Raw genomic sequence first — 17,311 nt, 5'->3', positions numbered from 1 at the left:
GAAGCACCTCAGCATCCTAGACAGGGCAAGCTCGAGCACGAACCAAAGTAACGGGTACGGTACCGCCGCATTTCTGTTTTTATATAGAATACTATATATATGACTCTGGCCTTGCCCTCCCATCACATCGTCAAATCTCTTATCAGTATCAGCATCAGTATCATCCTGCTCTTCTGCAATCGTCACAATGTCCAACTCTGTATCGGACAACGGACCTCGGTCTACTAGACCCCGTCCTGCCAAATCCGGCATCGACATCAAGCTCGACCACCACTGGAGCTCAAAGTCGTATACTTCTGGCTCCAAGGTCACAGGAAGCGTCATCATCAACGCCCAGCGCGATGTTGCTTATGATGGCTTTGAGATCTTCTTCACTGGCACTGCCTACACCCGTGTTGACTTTGTCAGCCAATATTCCAGCGCCAACTACGCTTCTCGTCCTTTCATGAAGCTCCGCATGCCTCTCAGCCCGGCAGACTTCCCCAGCAATCGTGTCTTCGAGGCTGGACGCACATATACAATCCCCTTCCACTTTGTTGTTCCCCACCAACTTACCCTCAGCGCATGCAACCACCCCGTGGAGCATGAGGGTATCAGGGATCACCACCTCCAGCTCCCCCCAACCATGGGTTTCTGGGAGCGCAACGACCAGTCTCCCGACATGGCTCACATCGAATATGGCATCCGTGCCGTGGCTACCAAGAACAGTGAGGAGGAGGGCCGAACTTTGCCACTTGATAGCTTCCACATGGTCAAGGTTCTCCCCGCCATGCCCGAGGATGCCCCTCTTGATATCTGCTCCAAGGACGAGCGCTACTGTCTCTCCAAGACAAAGCCCATCCGCAAGAACCTCTTCTCTGCCAAGCAGGGTGAGCTCACCACTACGGCTTCTCAGCCCAGTGCCATTATGCTCTCTGGAAACTTCCTCAACGCCAGCGGTACCAACTTGAAGGTCAACTTCGAGTTCAGCTCTACCTCCAAGGATGTTACTCCTCCCAAGGTCAACTCTGTTAGCGCTAAGCTCCACGCAACCACTTTCTTCAGCAGCGCTCCCATGACACAGCTCCCTAACTTGGGTTCTCGCGTCAAGCACCAGGGCACCCCATCGCTAACTTACTCCACCACTACACCTGTCCCCATGCGACCTGATACCCAGCTCACATGGGAGGATGAGGCTCCTGCTTCTCGACGGGACTCCGGCTATGACAGTGCTTTCTGGAACGAGGGAGAGACATCTGAGTCTGATGATACCCAGCGCAACAGAAAGGCCAGCAAGTACAACGTCCGCCGCTACGCCACTCTCGATGTTCCTTTCAACCTGCCCACTTCCAACAGCAAGCTCTTCCTCCCTACCTTCTACTCGTGCCTCAGCGCCCGCGCCTATATCCTCCACCTTACCCTATCTGTTGGTTCCATGAACACCAACATCAACCTCAGCATCCCCATCCAGGTGGCTGTCGAGAACACCTACGACCACATCGACGATGATGAGCTTCCTTCTTTTGACGCTGCCATCGCCGAGGCTGAAGAAGCCGATGTCGACCTTCACCTGCAGCCCCGCCTCATGCAGGTTCCCGATGCTCGATTCCAGGGCAACAGCGTGCTTCCTGGCTACGAAGACATGCGAATGCGAGCCCAAGTGGCAGTTGCCTAGATGGCAGCAACTTTTACAAGCAAAACGACTTAATGGATATTAATGGAGGAGGATCTGTTCCAAAAAGTTCTTATGATACCACGTTTCCAGAAAAGAAGGGGGAGAAGGGGAAACTTTTATGACCTTTGTTTATTGCATTACTCAGCGAGGAGTTCTCGAGACTATCTTTTTCAAAAACGATTCGATTTTCTGTCAAGAATGGTTCTTGGCATCTTTTTTGGAGTTTAGAGGACGTTGCATATACATACAAGCATTATACCGGGGATGCATCATCGGGATTACATAAAATGGGAATCGGACACCGCATTCCGAAGCGAGTTTTACTATGTTAGAGACGTGGAACCACCACATGATCCTTTTTGTTATAGAAGAATATGATAATCTTCCAACATTTCTTGATTTCTTGATGTGATCTGCTGTTCTGCGCGTATTTCTCCGGGTGTACAAAAATCGGCATTTTCTTACGTATTAATAATGACAGACAAGACCACAGTCGACTCATCCAAAGGGGCCTCAAAAAGGAACGTTTCGGAAATGCCGTCGGACGATGAACCACGTGAACGAACTTGGCCGAAACCGCAGTGGCTACGGTGCTACAGTGCTACAGTGCTACAGTGCTACACACGTACCACCAGCATGCTGTGGAATCATTAATCGCGTTACATCCGAGAATGTTTTGCTTTCCCATGTTATTGCCGTAGCAATCTCATGATCTTCCACTTTGCAGTATACAGACATGCGCTCGAACTTGATTGGCTAGGACCGTGGGACAAGGCGGGATCTTGCATACGGGATGGAGCGGAGCCTGTTCATTGGTGGATTCTGGGGGTTGCTTGAAGAGCGCGCAGCTTGACAAAGATTTGGTGGGAAATCTGGGATAGAGAGAGATAGAGAGGGAGGGAGGGAGAGATGGCCATCTGTCCTGGTTCCCGAGCCTGTGAACCTTGTTCAATGTCTGTCCGTTGTCGATTGATGAATGATATAGTGAGAAGTGCTTGCACATAGGACATGGTGCTTAACCTGGTTCATCCTTGGCAATCCCTGCACCACCAAAGATCACTTAATCCGTGGAATATCTTTGGTGGTGGGGGAAAATGCAATTTGGGAATGGCCTCAGTGGACTTGATCTGTTATGTCTCCCTAATGTTATTTCCTGATGAGCCATTGTCTCAGATCCACACATCTACTACAGACTGTGGTTGTCCTCGTTTACCAACGAACATTGCCTCCTGGTAGATCACTCGAATTACAACAAAGACGTGCAATAAAGGGCTTGGATCTCGAAATGCCTACAAGCACCTAACCACCCAATAGCACATCGTCTCTCGCGAAATCGCCCTGTCTACACAGTGGCTCAGATTTCACGTACCGCCACTAAAGAGCAAACAACGCCGCCACAGGTTTCAGCGCGAAGAGCGAGGATATTGTTCCAGGAGCCAGCGTAGTACTGCCGATCATATAAGCTTCAGCCTCGAAAGCGGTGTCGAAAGGACAATGCGTGACAAGTTTAAGTGGACAAAGACGCCCAAGAAACGTGATTTAGGGCTTACGCGGTTTGCAGCCAAGCCCTGTGGACTTTGCCGTTCTAATTTTGATGTGTAGCAGGTTGAGTGCAAGCTTGAAGTCGAGTCTACTGGAAGCATGGTCACTGCTTGGAGGCTTGATATTGTTCAGCAGTTTGGTGGCGTTGCCAAGCCAAGACCGTTGCATTAGGAACTGAGTTAGACTTCAAGGAAGAGGAATAAGAGTTTCTTGCTGACTCTGTTAATACTTACTATGCAAATATATGTTGCATAGTTAACAGCATCTTGCCTTGAATTGCTTTTTAATTGACTTAGGTTTCCAACAGAAATCATATCAGCAACATCGAACTGAACCCTAATATTCTGGAAATTAATATAGATCCCGCCGCCAATCGTCCAAGTATCTATATTGTGCATTGGCCCCTCCTGTCACGTCAAATTCAGGGCGTCAGCCAAATGAACAATACTAAGACCAAGATCTAGTTCCGAGCCATGTTTGCTCTCTAAAGGACAAGAACCTCAGCCTTGTAGAACGGATTTCGAAGATCAGCATCAGCTAATTCACGAATAGGCTCTAGTCCAGAGAAATGCATAAGTGGAACAATACAAAACCTGGGATATCACGATGCCCCAGAAATATGGACAATACCAAGGCTAGTAAGGAGAGCGATGAGGCCTCGGCACAGGGGCTTCACTTTTCATGGGGAGACCCGATAATTGAGACTGTAGAGAGGGTATATAGCCCTCTTTAAGTCAAGTAAGATGAATAGATATAAGTACGATGGTCGTTTGCTGTTGAAGAAGAAGCCAAGTATCAAGTCTCATTCGCTTCAACTTGTTCAACTTCTTCACTGCTCATCTTCTCCTATATTCATTCTCTTCGATACGAATCTCATCATGGAAGCTCAGGAATTCCGTGAGGCTGCCAAGGCGGCAATTGACGAGAGTAAGTCCTTATATCGTAATCATAATAGCTATCATGACTCTCCTCGAGCTACAATGAACCCCGATTGAACGTCCTCTTTTTCACCTTGCCCGTACAAAGCCTATTAACAAAGCCTCCTTGAAAGTTCGAACTCATACTAAAGCTCTCAGTGACCGACTACACCGAAAATGTCGCCGATTACCGCGTTGTCTCGAATGTCAAACCGGGCTACTTACGCCCTCTGCTACCATCCTCTCCGCCAACAGACCCCGAACCATGGTCCGCCATCCACCAAGACATCGAGTCCAAGATCCTCCCAGGCATCACTCACTGGAGCAGTCCTCGCTTTATGGCATTCTTCCCCTGTGCGAGCAGCTATCCAGCTGCCCTGGCAGAGATATATTCCAATGCCTTCAGCGGGGCACACTTCAACTGGATCTGTAGTCCTGCTGTTACGGAGCTCGAGACTATAGCTATGGACTGGCTGGCCCAGGCGTTGGGCTTGCCAGAGTGTTTTCTCAGTGGAGGGTCTACCCATGGTGGCGGCGTCATTCATGGGAGTATCAGTGAGAGTCTTATTGTCAACATGGCTGCTGCGAGAGATAAGTATCTCGCTTCTGTGACAGCCCATCTCCCTCCCGGCAGTGAAGAGAAGGATGAAGCACTCTGGAACCTTCGAAGCAGACTAGTGGCCCTTGGAAGCTCAGGCACACACTCGAGTACTAAGAAGGTCGCTCAAGTCCTTGGTGTTCGCTTTGCTACCATCCCAGTATCCGAGGCTGATGGCTTCTCTCTCCGAGGCGAGGCCCTCGCTGCCACTATTGAGAGTCTTCGAGCCCGTAGTCTTGAACCATTCTTCCTCACTGCCACCCTTGGCACCACCGATGTTTGCGCTGTGGATGATTTCGAGGGTATTGCCCAGGCCCTCAAGCCAACCTTTGATACGCCACGGGACATCTGGGTTCACATCGATGCTGCGTATGCTGGTGCAGCGCTTGTTCTGGAAGAATACCAACACTTGGCCAGAGCCTTTTCGTCATTCCATTCCATAAGCTTCAGCCCCCATAAGTGGTTTCTCACCACATTCGACTGTACAGCCGTCTGGGTTCGTCATCGTTCTTGGCTTATACAGGCTCTGAGTATCAAGCCTCCTTATCTGCGAAATCAATATAGCGACGACGAGTTGGTCACCGACTATCGTGACTGGCAAATTCCTCTAGGGCGGCGATTTCGCTCCTTGAAACTGTGGTTCGTCATGCGAAGTTATGGTATCAGTGGCCTTCAGAAGCATATCCGCAATGGCGTCGACCTGGCGGAAAGTCTCGAAGACAAGATAGACTCCCGTCGGGACATCTTTTCTATTTTCACGCCAGCTCGGTTCGGTCTTATTACAATCCGCATCAATGGCGAGTCAGAGCAACAGATTAATGACCGCACTGAGGCAGTGTACGAGGCCATTAACGCTGCCGGAGAGTTCTACCTCACCGCCACCGTTGTGAATGACAAGTTTGCCATCCGTGTATGTACGAGTGTAACAAAGGTGGAGGAACAACACGTCCAGAGAATGTTTGATGTCTTGGTGCAGACGGCTGAAAATGAGATTGCTAAAGGGCATAAGTGGTTAGAATGTAACCTATAACTGAATGTTTCGAACAATTAAGAACGAGAAATACCATCAATTTATGTGTTGGTGTTGGATATGTAACGATAGTCAAGAAATTTCTCCAATTTTAAGAATATTCTGATAGGAATCAAGATAAGTCTGTTCAAGCCCTCGATGCTCTCAAGGGCCTTCGTAACTAGACCTCTGATGCTTGTCTCACAATTCGGCCAGAAAACCAAAGTGCTACTTGAAGAAAAGAGAAACGACTATTGTTATGGCTCTTGACCTTGAAGTAACCGTTTTAAGAATGTTACAATGACATCCAAATGCAACCTTTATGCCTCCTATGCTCGTCTCCTCGAACCCCCCATTTCATAACCGTGTACTCATTATCATAACTATTCACCCTCCTTTACCGGCTATAGCCCCGACCATTCCGATAATCATAATCATCATAGTCGTCATCTGGAAACCGACTACTCGATCGGTACCTTCGCCTTCCCCTCTCACTATCGCGACTTCGACTTCTCCTTCGATCATCACAGTGCTCGTGCTTCTTCTTGTAGTTATCAAAATCGTGGCTAAGCCATGTAAAGGCGCCAAGGAGGGCGAGAACAATGCCTGGGGTCCAATCGAAGCCGGATTCGCTCTGTTTGACGGGAGGGCCGCGGCGGGGTGGAGGCTGGCGACGGGATTGTCGATGGCTCCGAGGAGGCTCTGAATATGTGTCTCTTCTTCCCATGGTTGTGGTGATTAAATGCGGTGTAGCAAGTTGATTGTTGTGTGATATTATGGTAGCTTGCTTGATGATAAAATCAAGGATGGGGTAGAACTTGAGCCCTACTCAAATGGCCGATAAGATGCTCCAAGAGTAAGTTCCAGGCCTATGTTGTATGAGTCTCTCCTGAGTGACTATCAAGGGAGTTGACGTGGTTCGTCGTTTTGCGTTTGTATAGTATCAAGATGCCATCCACGTAAACTCAAGATATACGAAAAAGCGCAGATTTGCACGGTTATAAACTTCAAGCCCCCATGGGAATCTAGACACCCTTACCCAACCGTTAGAGACCTCCTCCGCCACTACTGCCGGCTTGCATCTCCGGGGCCGCTTAAGCATTAAGGATCGAATGTCATTGCTTAGTTCTCAAGTCAAGCTTAACTTTGACAAGGATCATAGTTGGGGGTGACGTGCCCCTGGGGTTGGCAACTTGACGTGCCAGGGCCCAATTGAAGGACCTGGGCCCTGATCGGCAAGCCTGGTGAAATTCACCAGGCTGCAAAGCAGATACTGTTGAACCGCTGATTGAATTGGTGCTTGATTGAGGTTATTTTTGCTATTCTGGCTAACTTGAAAAGCGGGGTAATTTAGTCACATAACCTTCTCTATAGGGAAATGAGGTTCCTTATCAGATAACGCACTGCCTCTTATCTTAGTGGGTTTAACCATACCCCCCCAGATTTGCCAAATTTGGCTGATCTGAAGTTGCGTTTAATTAGAATGAAAACGAGTAGTCTTTGGAGGAAAACAAAGGTCCCTTCCTGAAAACGATACTCGTTTTAGGAAAATGAGAGTCGTTTTAAGAAAATGAGGTGTCCTTTCGTTATCTTGTACTCGTAGCCGGTCATTCCACTTTGAGTCTTGGTCGGTAGGTTTCCCAGATGAATTTCCAGAATTTTGAAAATGAGGTTTGATGGTGATTCAGGCTGGCGGTGTCTGGCACTGGCAGCTCAGAGAATAATAACCATACTGTTGCCCCATGATTCATTGCCTTAGTAAGCAAATGCAGCTCGTAGAAATGAATCTTATCTCTTGTTGTGAATTTCCTTCTCTTCTTTTCTCTTCAAGCTTCACCACCATCAATCGGTATGTGATATCTGCGCGCGCGCTGCGCTTGCGCTTCGCCATTTTGCTTTCTTTGAAAGGAGCCTCGTTACTGACTTTTGAGCAGCATTTCCAGATATATATTCTCCCGTGTCGCTTTTTCTTCTCCGTGCTCCGTTTCGCGATGCCTGACGATCCAGAAGGTTCGTCGGAGCTCTCCGACCCTCCCTCGTCCTCTGAGGAGGAGAGAGATGAAAACGCACCTCCGTAAGTATCAACGCAGTTCGTTTCATGGTTTCGAGGTGCTAAACATTTGATTTAGTCGTCGTCGCCGTGGTCCCTCGTCTCGCAAGCTCCGTAAGGCCCGCGAGAAGAAGCAGAAGGCTGCTGCTGCCGCAGCAAAACAAGTGTAAGTTTTCGAGCTTTGTTTTCAGGTTACGACTTGCGAATTAGTGCTAGCGATGCTGTTGAGAGATTTCCGCCCTGCCTTCCTTGCTTGAACAGTGCGACCGGTGGTCGCAGCGATGGGATTTGTTATGCTGTTCCTGGGCAACGTCGCTACGAGCGTTGCGTTGAGGGTGGCTCCTGCAAGAAGATGTACGAGTCTTGTTTCCTGGTTTTGACTCTCGTTTTCCTAACTTATTTGTATAGTCCCAAGCCTGCCTTGCCTGTCGCTCTCTACTTTCTCGACTACTGCCGCGCCCACCCCGGTCCTACCAAGGACCTTGAAAAAGTAAGCTGGCGCTTTGTTTTCTACTTTTGAGACTCTTTCTGACTTAGGTGATTTTGTAGGACGAGCAGAAGATCAAGGAGAAGCGCCGCATTGCGGCTAAGGTTATCCTCGATGGTATCGCCGACAACACCTTTCCTGATAAGCACGACATTCGCCTTCGCGAGGCGGGGGTGAACTTGGGTTAAGCGTTTCGTTTTTGTGTTTCGGGGCTCGTTTTCGTCGCGGCGCTAGGCGCCGTAGGTATTGCCTTCGGGCATTTCATGAATTGAACGTCTTTTCGGGGAAATGCCTCTCATTTCCTTTCTTTGTGAACTTGTGAATTTTTGTAAAACTTGAGACAGTCTATTTCCTTCAAGGTAAATTTGTGACGTTGTGGTTACTCTGTCAGTCTTCTGTAAGAAGTGTCGTTTCCCGAAAATGAGTTTCGTTTCCCGAAAAGGACCTTCATTTTCCTAAGAGGACTCTTGTTTTCCTAAATTTTCAACTCCTCTAGGATTTCCTCAATCGTTCTTTCCGCAGTAACCTTTTCTCTCCTCATTCGGATTTTCTCTTCAATATTCACAAGTCCAAATTGCTTGCAGCTTTCCTTTTGTGAGTGGCCCTGGAGTGCTTTGGTCATCCCGTCTGCAATCAATTCTGAACTTTGTTTATACTGAAGAGATAGGGTCTTTTGTTTTAGTTGTTCGCGCAGCCAATGGTTGTGTACATCCACATGCTTCAGTTTCGTCTTTAATTTTTGTAGTGGATTCTTCAAGAGGCCGATCGTTTGTTTATTGTCACAAAACAGTTGGAGATCGATCTGTCGAGTTTTTGAGCAGAGGACGAGGTGCATTTGGTCAATTGGCAGCTCGAGTTGTAGTCCTTGGAGGAGCCTTTTCTGAAATAGACCTTCCTTTGCTGCTTGTGAGAGTGCCAATAGCTCCGCTTCAGTTGTTGATGTCGTTACAGTGTCTTGTTTATTGGCTCGCCATCCTATTAGACCTCCGAAGAGTTTCATTGCATAGCCTTGAGAGCTTTTGCGGTCTAGGGAATTGTCTGCAAAAGATGCGTCACTGTGAACGTCGAACCCCTCTCCGGGACCAAACTCCAATGCATAGAAACGAGTGTCGTTTAGGTAATTGAAAACTCGATTCACCGCCTCCACATGTTTTTCGCTTGGGTTGGTCATAAAACGTGCCAGTCTTGATACTGCAAATGCGATGTCCGGCCGAGTAATTACACTGGCGTAGAGCAGTGACCCTATGGCCCTTCGATACCAGGCAGTTGTCTTGTAGCTGGCGGTGCCTTCATTAGGGAGGAGTTCTTCTTTTGACATTGGAGACGCGTTTGGCGTTTTTGAAGTGCTCTGTTCGCATATCTTTTCCACGTATGAGATTTGAGTTACCCAGATGTGCCTTGAGCTTCGATCTCGAATGATTTCCATTCCAAGGAACCATTGAAGCTCTTTTCCTCCAGTAAGTGTATACTTTCGTTGGAGTTGCTCAATAGCCTGAGAGGCACTCTTCTCATCTTCTCTCTTATATGCAAATACTATGTCGTCTACGTAGAAGAACATAAGGATATTCTCCTTCCGATAGCAACATGGTTCATTTGGGACTTGATTCCAGCCTTGAGCCTCGAGGGTATCTCCGAGGTCCATTTGCCACAAAAGAGGTGCGATGCGCAGACCGTAAAGTGCTTTGTGTAGGAGCAGTATTCGATCCTGTTTCTCACCACTCCGGTAACCGGGTGGCAGCTTCATGAATACATTGCTTTGCAGTTTTGCATTTACAAACGCATTCACTGCATCGTACTGCAGGAGCTCTAGGTCATATTTTGCAGCAATTGCTATAAGCGTCCTGAATGACTTTCCAGCAAGGGTAGCAGCATATGTATCATCTGTGCTTGACTTATACTGTTGGTCTCCTCGAACTACAAGCCTTGCCTTGCATTTTCGCAGGTACCCATGTTTGTCAAACTTATATGTGAAGACCCACATACAGTCAAGTACTTGCGAGTCTCCAATTCGGGGATCAAGCCTCGAAATCTCTGACCATGATCGCATCTGCTTATGACTCTCCAGATGGTCCTTTTGCGCTTGTTTGAACTCCTCCTCGAACCGGTGACCGGTGAGACTTCCAAAAGAGCTTGGAGCCGGTGGCAGATTCCTCCGATGGAGTCTCTCCTTGTCTGGAACGAGGTTCATATGGCTCTTTTGCGCTTCCCATCTGGGCTTCAGTCTTCCGCGGATGTATCTGCTCCTCGTTGCCTTTGTTATCAGCTTTCCTTCTTGCTTTGCAATTGGTACAGCCATTGTTCCGGCGTTGAAGGCTTGATTGAGGATTTTCAGGTCCACGTCAAGTCCTTCTTTTCTTGCAGGTGACTGTATTCCAATTTGTGCTAAGAAGCTTGAAAATGGGCTTTCTGGAGGAGTAGGTAAGAGCTCGAATCGAGCTTGAGTGTACTTTGTACCATCGTCTTCTTGATCCTCTGTTGGCTCTGCCTCTTCTGTAGGCAAGTCGTCAATCAGATTTTCGAGAGTCGATTCTTGGCTTTCAAGCTCGTCTGGGCCCTGAACAGGTTCCAAGACCTGATCGATTTGCTCAGTGTTCATAAGTGATTGCAATCTCACTTGTAATTCTTCTAGGGTTTCTTCCCCGATCGTTTCTGTCACCTGTAACTCGTTAGCGCTGAAGAATTCTTCCTCATTAAAGATAGCATCTCTAGTGATATATATCTTATTAGTCAGGGGGTTCCAGATCCGAAAGATGTTTTGTGAGTTATATCCCACAAGGTATCCGATCCACGCTTTTGGGTTTGTTCTTGATTGTAGGCGTTTATCCTTCTGCTGAGCTGACTTTGTCATCGCAAAGGCTTTGCATCCAATCATTTTCATATGCCCAATACGAGGTTGGATGTAGTTTTGCGAGCTTTGAATCGCAGAAAAGAAGCTTTCGTACGGAGTCTTCCATTGAAGTCCTTGTTTTGGGGTTCGATTCAGGAGATAGACTGCGGTGCGCATAATTTCAGGCCATAGGCCAGAGGGTAATTTGCTGTCGATAATGAGTAACCGCACTTTTTCTTTCACTACCCCCCCAGAACGCTCGCCAGAGCCGTTCTGTTGTTGTGTGCGTGGTGCACTTTCTTCCACTTGGATACCCTTGTTTTCGAGCCATGCGCGGGTCAATCCGCCTTTTCGCAGCTCGTTATCTGTTTCGATGATTCGTAGTTTGATGTTGTACATTGTTTCAAGCATCTGGGTAAAGTGTTTTAGCATTGACAGAAGGTTCTCATCATATCGATTGGTGAAATAATAGTCCCAACAGAGACCTGATTGACGATCTGTAATTATTCCGCATGACGAGTACTGGTGTAATCCTGGAGGATAGTCGTGAAAGTCAATTGAGACTCTCTCTCCTGGATTCGAGTTTCGTATCCGAGGTTCGCGTCTCTCTTGCCTCTTCATCTTTCCCAATCCGCATACGTCACATTCGATTGTAGACGGTCCCTTGATTCTCGCTCCTATGGTATGATTCACAAGGTGTTCAAGACTTCGAGGGCCTGGGTGTCCTAATCGGCGATGCCATGTCATGGCCCTTGCGTTGTTTGGCTTTTTCGCAGTCCATGAGTTGTATTGCAGGTGCCTAGTTGGAAACGCGGCTTGTTTCCCGGTTTTGGGAATGTAACTCATTACATATTGGTCGTGTTTAAGCATTAATTTGCATAGTGCCTGACCACCTATGTGTCTGATCACATCTGAGTTATTGCGCTGGTCCCACCAGTACCCAATTTGGCGTAACCTCCTCAGGGATATAAGGTTAGTGCCCATTTCTGGACAGTATGCAACGCCCTTCAAAACGAGCTTTTGAGGCTCATTTTCCAGGTTGCATACTTCTAGTTGTACTTCCCCATATCCTAGGATTGGTAGCCATCTTGACCCTGCAAAGACGCCATCCCCTGCTGTTGCGATCCCTAGTTTCTTGAACCTTTTGGCACTGTTGAAGATATGTATTGTAGTACCTGAGTCCAGTATGGCCGAGGTTTGTAACGGGTAATCGCTGCTCTTTATCATGAATGCAGCTGTCTTCTCTGAGATCACTGGCTGAAACCTCGATAGTCAATCCGACTTCTCTTTTGAGTCTTGTTTCTCCTGCTGGAGTTTCTCAAACAGTTCTCGAACTTCCTTCTTGTCCTCAAGCCGTTGTTCCCAGAGATCAAGCTGACGTTGTGATGTAGGGTATTTCTTTGGGGCCTTCTCAGGGAACGCCACCCAGCAAGATGTCGTGTTGGCGTTCTTGTGCTTCTTCTCGCATAATATACACAATTCTAACTCTATAGAAGCCCGAGGTCGTTTTGCTGATCCTTCTCTGCCTGGGCTTATCTTGGTTTCTCCCGTTGATGATCTGCTTCGCTTCCTTATTTCTGGGGAGGAGTCTTGAAACGTGGTTTTGAAGCTCCCTTTTGCCACCTGATTTCTAGGATTGCGATCGCTTCTCCTCTTCATTGATTGAATTTCCTGGCGAAATTGTGCAGAGAAAGTTAGCGGAAGGTAGGTGCCTGCTTCAATTGCATCCTTATTCTGTCCTTGTTCAATTCGCAAGAATATCCTAAATTGAACATCCAGATTCTGCTGTAGATCCTCAAACCATGTATTTGAGTGTTGTGCTTCTGCGACCCCTCTGAGCTTTGCAATTCTCATTGCCTTTTCCCATGAGGTAATCCAATCTTCCCAGTTGGTTCGACTGTTTGAAGCCAATTTTAGCAGCTCAAAATACTGTTTTCGAGCTTGTTTTCTCCTTAGCGCATCGTCGATCCCACACGCAGCTTTCAGGTTCGTATAGAACATCGAAATATTGTCATGCTGTGTGGATTCGTTCATCGCAGGGGAGCATGTTTCGACGTAGTGTGGATTGATCTTTTCAATCATCCAATTAAGGACATTCCTGATTCCATCCGCTTGCTTATTATATCTATCAAGATCGCTCTTATATATTGCCATCGATGCCTTGTATGCCTCTTGATCCTCAGGCACAAGTTCGACGTACGATGTGGCTGGATCCGACGATCTGACTGTAGACTGAGAGGAATTCGTGGAGCGGGAACGAGCTTCGTTTTGCTCTCGCGCGAGGTAGTCGCTGAACTCAGGCCTCCTTGGCTCTGTGATCCTTTTGTCTATGAACTGAGCAGGGGTATTGAGCCTTCCCAGTTCGTAGACGCGTTCAGCGGAGACTTTCATAATGTATGATTGCTCAAAGGAGTCCCAGTCAGCGGGTCCATTTAGAAGGTATCCTTTTCCGGTCGATGGAGGCATGTTGGATAGATGTTATTGGTTTCTTTCGAAAGCGGTTCGTTTTGTCGATTAGCGACTCGTTATTGGTAGTTACAGCTGTACAGTTGTGTACGACTCTGAGACTCTTAATTGTTGAACCCGCTGATTGAATTGGTGCTTGATTGAGGTTATTTTTGCTATTCTGGCTAACTTGAAAAGCGGGGTAATTTAGTCACATAACCTTCTCTATAGGGAAATGAGGTTCCTTATCAGATAACGCACTGCCTCTTATCTTAGTGGGTTTAACAGATACATTCATATAGGTAGGTTAAAGAGGTTATACCTAAAGAAGGCTATTCTATATCTATAGGGGGCTCTTACTGCCTTTAGGGATAATTTTAATAGCAATTTTACTTACCTTAATTAGTATAATTATAGCTAAAAAGGCTAAATTAACTAACCCTTAAATTAATAATAATTCTTCTATTAAAAGTTAACTTTTAATAGTATAATTAAATAAAATATCTTACCTTTTACCTTTAATACCTCTATTAAGTTAGCTAAAATTAGTATAGCTATTACTATAGCCTAATAACTTATTATAGCCTCCCTCTTTATTATAGCTTCCTTTCTTGCAGTTAATAAGTAACTATTAGACCTTATAATAATACTTTCTCTTTATAGACCTTTTTTTAATAGCTAAGTAGATATAAAAGTTAAATTTAAAGAAAAAGGCTATATTAAAGCTAGTTTTTAAATTATTTATTACCTCCCTTAAGGAAGCCTTTTTAATAATAAAATAGAATTATTATTAAGTTAAATTGCAATTTATAGTTATTAAAGATAAATACTATATATATTAAGAGATAGTTAATATAATAAAAAGTATAAAAAATAAAAATAAAAGAAAGGTATTTATTAATTAATAATAAAAGGCAGACTTATAGTAGCTTTATTTATAGATAGTAGTAAAAATAATAAAAAATAGTTTTAATATTAATAAATATATAATAGTTAATATATAGTATAAGATCTTCTTTAATAACTAACTAGTAAGAAGGTTTATTATAGAAGCTAGCAATAATAATACCTTTATTTATTATTAAGGAATACTACTGCTTATAGTAAAGAAAGCAGTCTCCCTTAATAGCTTAAAATAAAAGGCAGTTTAAAATCATTACCTAATTAAGGTAAATAATAAACTAAGTAATAATAACCTTTCTAAAAAAGTCCTAATTAAGAAGCTAGCTATATAAGTAAGTTAATAAGTTAATAATAATAAAGTTAATAAGCTACTTTCTATTCCTTTATTAAGGCTATTATAGACTTCTATAATAAATAAATAAAAAAAGATAGCTATAATATTAATATTATTAAATAATATAATTCCTTTCTCTTAAAGTAAAAAGAAGAAAATAGTAAAAGGAAGTAGTAATAATATTAATAATCTAAAAGAGCTATTTATAAAAAGTTAATTATTTACTTATAATTATATAATATCCCTATAGTTAGTTAGGGCAGAGGACTTATAGAGTGCAATTAAGAACTATATTAAGCTCTTTATAAAAGACTAAGGCATTAATTTTATAATAAAGGTAATAAAATAGCTGCAATTAGATATAAATAATACCTTAATTTAAAATTCCTTTAATAATAAGAAAATAAAGAAAGCTTTTATAAACTTATTAATATAGAATATATAGTATTAATAAAGAAATAAGTATACCTTTTATAGTATTATAAGGGGTTAAAAAGTTAAAGCTTTTATAAGGCTATAAGGCTTTAAAGATATTAGATTAAGCTATAGCTTTTAGCCTTAATTATAGGGTTAATTTTTTAATTAAAATAGGCTTAAATTATATATAGATAATATTTTTAAATACTTTAATTAATCTAAAATTTTTAATATAGGGCAATTTTAACGCTAAAATAAAGCTAGTCTTAAAAAATAATATAATCTTAATTTAGCTCTTATAAGCTTAAAATAGCTTCTCTTTAATTAGCCTTTTTAGTAATAACTTTAATCTTATTACTATTTTTAACTTTCTCTATAATACTTCTTTCTTTATTAATTTCTTTACTTTTAAAGTTATTTTAAAGCTTTAAATATACTTAATAAGTAGACTAAAGCTAATTTATAATTAGACTTTTTATATCTATTCTAGATCTTCCTATTATAACTATATCTATATAGCAGTAAGCTTTCTAAAGAGTATAAATTTCCTATAAAAGAAGACTTTTTTCCTTATACCTAAGCTTTAGCTCCTTCCCTTTAAAAGTAAGGAAGTTATATAAACTAGTTACAGTATATATTATTTTAATTTAATTGCTAAAGGAATATTTAAGTATACTATTTCTTATTATTTTTTACTTCTTTTTATATTAACTAAAAGCCTGCTTTATAATTATTTAAAGCTAGATATAATAGAGGTTATATAATTCTATTTTATTTATAGGCCTTTTTATAGTATTACTTTAAATCTTAAAGATAATATTAAATTTATATAAAGGGAATTAGGATTTCTCTTTTTAACCTAAAACTAATATTAATAAAGAAAAATCTTTTTAGCAGGACTTTAAAGTTACTATTATAAGTATATCCTATTAGTATTATATTATTAATAGATCTTTTAGTGCCTATAAGTATATATAGAAATTATCCCTTAAAGTTAATTATAGTAAAGATATTTTAAGAAATTATTAACTTTTTTAACTAAAATCTCTATTAATAAGTAAAAAAAATAAATATAGATATATATATATTATCTATTACCTTAATTATATTATTAAACTAATAAAATTTAGTATTTAGCTTAATTTATAAATTAATATATTTATAATTTAATATATAAATAAATTTTATATATAAATAATATATAAAGTTAATTAAATAAAAGAATATATTTAATATAATACTTTAATTAACTTTAAATTAATAGGCTATATTTTTTTAAGGCTTACTATAGGCTATTATCTATAAAAAGATTATTAGCTTTAATTTAAGTAATTAATATTAATTATTATTTACTTAAGTATTATTCTTTAATTATTAAAAAAGTTAATAAAAGTTACCTTTATTTATATAAAATAGGTTATTAAATATTATATTTAAGGCAGTTAATAGCTATAAGGTATAAGCCTAAAAGTTAATAAAGATATTAATATAAGGCTACTAAATAAGTAAATTATCTTTATAGTAAGGCTAATAGTAATATTAATAGCTAAGGCAATTTAAAAAGGTTATAATAATAGCTAACTGCTATAGCTATTAATTATTAAAGTTATTAATAATAATTCTATATATAAAGTTATTATAAAGGCCTAATTATAAGAGATATCCCTTATATATAGTATTTTTAAGTAATTAATAAAGCTATTATAGTCTTATTATTATATTAATTTATATACTTTTATATTTAGTATTTAATATAGTAAAAAACATTAAGAAATAGGGATATTACTTAATATTTTATTCTTATTTAGTAAATTATAGGCCCTTTTACTAGCTTGGTATATTACTGGCTTATATAAAGGCTATTAAGTTAGTTATTTATTATTATATTAAGATTATAGTAAGAAAATAGGCCTTAAGATAGAAAGGTCAGTTAGCTAACCCTCTTTATGCCACTTTCCTGGCAGAAATTAACTACCTGGCGGTTTTTACCGGGCTTGCCGATCAGGGCCCTGGCCCGAAATGATGTCACCAATATCGTCATTTCTCCTCACTTTCAGCACTCACAAAGCAATTTCTCGTCGGGAGAATGCATCTTCACGTAATATTGCAGCACCAAGGCCCCATCAGA

General features: G+C 42.1%; 5 protein-coding genes; 3 read left to right on the top strand and 2 right to left on the bottom strand.

Annotated features, from left to right (window-relative positions):
* Positions 1-187: 187 nt before the first annotated feature.
* FFUJ_04531 (uncharacterized protein) lies at positions 188-1,654 on the top strand (the record flags this gene model as incomplete). Its single annotated transcript, XM_023572171.1, has 1 exon — positions 188-1,654. The coding sequence occupies one exon, from the start codon at positions 188-190 to the stop codon at positions 1,652-1,654; it is 1,467 nt and encodes a 488-aa protein (XP_023426345.1).
* A 2,420-nt stretch (positions 1,655-4,074) lies between these two features.
* FFUJ_04532 (related to aromatic-L-amino-acid decarboxylase) lies at positions 4,075-5,741 on the top strand (the record flags this gene model as incomplete). XM_023572170.1 has 2 exons in its annotated part: positions 4,075-4,123; positions 4,273-5,741. The coding sequence occupies 2 exons, from the start codon at positions 4,075-4,077 to the stop codon at positions 5,739-5,741; spliced, it is 1,518 nt and encodes a 505-aa protein (XP_023426344.1).
* Positions 5,742-6,117: 376 nt separating this feature from the next.
* Positions 6,118-6,447, bottom strand: FFUJ_04533 (uncharacterized protein; the record flags this gene model as incomplete). The annotated part of the gene is made up of 1 exon (XM_023572169.1): positions 6,118-6,447. The coding sequence occupies one exon, from the start codon at positions 6,445-6,447 to the stop codon at positions 6,118-6,120; it is 330 nt and encodes a 109-aa protein (XP_023426343.1).
* Positions 6,448-7,711: 1,264 nt separating this feature from the next.
* On the top strand, positions 7,712-8,445 carry FFUJ_04534 (uncharacterized protein; the record flags this gene model as incomplete). XM_023572168.1 has 5 exons in its annotated part: positions 7,712-7,794; positions 7,850-7,936; positions 7,987-8,124; positions 8,179-8,260; positions 8,320-8,445. The coding sequence occupies 5 exons, from the start codon at positions 7,712-7,714 to the stop codon at positions 8,443-8,445; spliced, it is 516 nt and encodes a 171-aa protein (XP_023426342.1).
* A 287-nt stretch (positions 8,446-8,732) lies between these two features.
* FFUJ_04535 (retrotransposon HobS hobase) lies at positions 8,733-12,311 on the bottom strand (the record flags this gene model as incomplete). The annotated part of the gene is made up of 1 exon (XM_023572167.1): positions 8,733-12,311. One exon carries the CDS (start codon positions 12,309-12,311, stop codon positions 8,733-8,735), a length of 3,579 nt encoding a protein of 1,192 aa, XP_023427249.1.
* Positions 12,312-17,311: the final 5,000 nt, after the last annotated feature.

The sequence above is a fragment of the Fusarium fujikuroi genome, chromosome FFUJ_chr02 (assembly GCF_900079805.1).
Source record: "Fusarium fujikuroi IMI 58289 draft genome, chromosome FFUJ_chr02".
In the NCBI taxonomy this organism is placed as follows: Eukaryota; Fungi; Ascomycota; class Sordariomycetes; order Hypocreales; family Nectriaceae; genus Fusarium; species Fusarium fujikuroi.
The sequence above is the reverse complement of the archived record's forward strand: the minus strand, read 5'-3'. Positions and strand labels throughout refer to the sequence as shown.